Source organism: Triticum aestivum, chromosome 1D (assembly GCF_018294505.1).
Source record: "Triticum aestivum cultivar Chinese Spring chromosome 1D, IWGSC CS RefSeq v2.1, whole genome shotgun sequence".
NCBI classification, from domain to species: domain Eukaryota; kingdom Viridiplantae; phylum Streptophyta; class Magnoliopsida; order Poales; family Poaceae; genus Triticum; species Triticum aestivum.
Window position 1 is genome coordinate 14,165,936 of NC_057796.1, and position 3,423 is coordinate 14,169,358.

At 44.7% G+C, this 3,423-nt stretch overlaps 1 protein-coding gene across 1 annotated transcript; it reads right to left on the reverse strand.

Moving 5' to 3' along the window:
* LOC123179972 (chalcone synthase 2-like) lies at positions 1-1,188 on the reverse strand. The gene has a single exon (XM_044591910.1). The coding sequence runs from the start codon at positions 1,186-1,188 to the stop codon at positions 1-3; it is 1,188 nt and encodes a 395-aa protein (XP_044447845.1).
* Between the last annotated feature and the right edge of the window lie 2,235 nt (positions 1,189-3,423).

A 3,423-nucleotide genomic window follows, 5' to 3' on the forward strand; every position in this document is an offset into this window, starting at 1 on the left:
TCATGCAGTGGTTGTGATCGGGACGCTGTAGAGGACGAGCGTCTCGACGGTGAGGCCGGGGCCAAAGCCGAAGAGGACACCCCACTCCTTACCCTCTCCAGTGGTTGTGTGGCCATCCTGGGAAGAGGTCTTACGCATCACGTCGAGGACGAAGAGGACACATGCGCTGGACATGTTGCCGTACTCCGACAGGACCTCTCGGCTGGCGCGCATGCGTTCCTTGTCTAGGCCAACTTTCTCCTCAACCATGTCCAGGATCGCTGGCCCGCCAGGGTGTGCAATCCAGAAGATGGAATTCCAGTCGTGGATGCCCAGAGGCTTGAAGGCGTCCTCGAGCGCTTGCTCGATGTTCTCGGAGATGAGCCCGGGCACGTCCTTGAGAAGGTGGATGGTGAGCCCTGCCTCCGTAAGGTGGCCGTTGATGGCACCCTCGGAGTCGGGCAGGATGGTCTGGCTCGCTGATACCAGCTGGAAGAGTGGCTTCTCGAAGGGCACGTCGGGGTCGGCACCGATGATGGCAGCGGCCGCGCCATCGCCAAAGAGCGCATGTCCGACCAGCGAATCCAAATGGGACTTGGAGGGGCCACGGAATGCCATGGCGGTAATCTCCGAGCAGACCACCAACACACGTGCGCCGCGGTTGTTCTCGGCGATGTCTTTAGCCATGCGGAGCACCGTGGCACCGCCAAAGCAGCCTTGCTGGTACATCATGAGGCGTTTGACCGTCGGCGAGAGGCCAAGTAGCCTCGTCAACTGGTAGTCGGCGCCTGGCATGTCCACGCCGGAGGTGGTGCAGAAGACGACGTGGGTGATCTTCGACAGTGGCTGGCCCCACTCCTTGATGGCCCTCTCTGCCGCCTCTTTCCCAAGTTTGGGCACCTCCACGACGACAATGTCGTGGCGCGTGTCCAGCGACGGCTCCATGTGGGAGCAGATGCTAGGGTTCTTTTTCAGGATCTCTTCGGTGAGGTGCATGTGCCTCTTCCTGATCGTGGACTTCTCGCACATCCTCTCGAACTTCTCCTTGAGGTCCGGGAGGTGCTCGCTCTTGGTGACTCTGAAATAGTAGTCCGGGTAGGTGGCCTGGTACACGCAGTTGGCCGGGACGGCCGTGCCGATTGCCAGCACGGTCGCCAGACCCACCGCCTGCTGTGCCCTTCTCACTTCCTCCAACTTCAGCGCCGCCATTGATCAGCACCAAGGAGTACTAGCTAAGTAGCAAGGGCTTGCTAGCAAGGGTTTGTCAGGTGCACTTAACGTAAGATTGTATTTCTCAACTCTGGTGATAGAACTCACTGGGAGTGCTGCCACTTTATAGAACATTATTTGCTAATGGATTCATTTTTTCTCTACCGGAGTTGAATACACCGACGACTGGGCTTGTTTGTTTTCTTAATTCAAATGGGACGCCTGCAGCTTAGAGAAACTCTACCATAATGGCCGTCTTAAGGAGCATGGCGTACAAAAGTATCAGCTTAATTTAGCAGTCGCGGCAATGTTTCCAATTTTAAAAGCAAGAAACATAAAACAACTCTGCCAGTGAGTTTGCCGTGTTCCGCCCGCGGCAAACAGGACACGGCTGGACCGGGTCGGCAATCGTTAAGATTGCTGAGTTCTTAATATCAGGAACTCGACAAAACAAAAAAGCAACTACTGCCGAGTACGTAAAAAGGAGAACTCGTCGAACACAGGGTGGTAGACGAGACGTGCCGTTAACGGCGATGCCACATGGCATGCATGTTTGCCGAGTTCCATCTAAGCAGACATGAGAATGGTCATTGGCGTCATGCTTTGCAAATAATTGTGAAAAAAGTTTAATTGATGGGTTAATCAAAAGCCAAAAAATATGCTGTAAAATTCCATGTTCATCAGAAAATACTAGACATCAATATAAAGGATCTTTTACAATTATGAAACCATGACCGCTTGATTTGCATAACATAGCATGGTGAACAAGAGATGACATATAAAGACCAAATAGACCATCATGGTTAACTTGATGTTAGCCTAAGCCAGAAGAAATGTCATATTTGTACGAGAAACTACCCAATCTCTACTGCTAAGCCAGAAGAAACGTCCTATTTGTTATACGAGAAAAGCTACCATAGCAAGCTGCGCCATGGCCGCCGGCATTCCATGACGCAATTACTTGGCTGGCCGGCTGCAACATCTTTCAAGTGCCGATCAAAATTTGAACGATAAAGAGGAAATAAACAGTAGTGGCACCAGTAGCCCGCCGGCCGGCCTGCCGAAACGTCCTTCGTCCTTGGTATATATGAGTGTCCTATACCAGTTGGCGTTTTCATCAATCATAGCAGCTTTGACCTGAGGAGGCTGGTACTTGACCCATTATCTCAACTATCCAAGCCTAGATGGAAGTTCTCCTTGGATGCACGTCTTTCATTTCTGTTTTTAAATTCTTTTTTGCTGTCTTCCGTTAATAATCGGACACATGGAAGCTGATGTGCGTTAGCGATAAAGCAACAGCTAAATTGGGGGAAGCAGGGTACATCGGATGAGCGAGCATACCCCCAGATATGTGTCTTTCCACGTCCCAACACATGAGCAAAAAAATAATGCCACCTTCCTCCTATAGCTAAATTTATATCTATATCTATATCTATCTATATCTATACCTACTAATAAAAGAAATATGTATTCTTAGTCCTTCGTGCTATTTTATAGTAAACCCCCTGATTTTTCTGACATTAAATCCGCAGTAGATATCAAATGTTTTTTAAAATACTCATATCTTCTAAACCGTAACTCCAAATTTAGTCAACATTTTTCATATACACACTTTCAAACATTTTCAGATGCTTGATTAACATTTTCCAAATAAAAGATTAACATTTTTGGATACATGGTCAATCTTTTTTGTATGCACGTTTTAAACATTTTATTCAAATGCTTGACTAACATTTCCCAAATCCATGAAAAGTTTTTTTGAACACATGGTCAACATATTTTCTAAACACATTTAACATTTTTCAAATGTTTGATTAAACTTTTTCAAATACTTGACCAACATTTTTTCAAATTATTGATTAACATTTTTATATACATGATCATTTTTTAACATTTTTAATATATGGTCAACATTTTTCTATACACATTTAACATTTTTCAAATAGTAGTTCAACATTTTTTCCAATTCTTGATTAAACTTTTATATACATGACCAAATTTTTTTCATCATTTTTTAATACCCTGTCAACATTTATTCCAAAAAATGTTATTCAAGCATTTTGAAAATGAAAAATGTGTATAGAATTTTTTTTGAACATGTTCCAAAAAATGTTAAATAATGCATTTAAGTAATATTAGTTAAGCATTTGAAAAAATGTTAAATGTGATTTGAGAAATGTTAATCTTGTACTTGAAAAATGTTGATCTATATTTTAAAAACTGTTAAAAATGTGT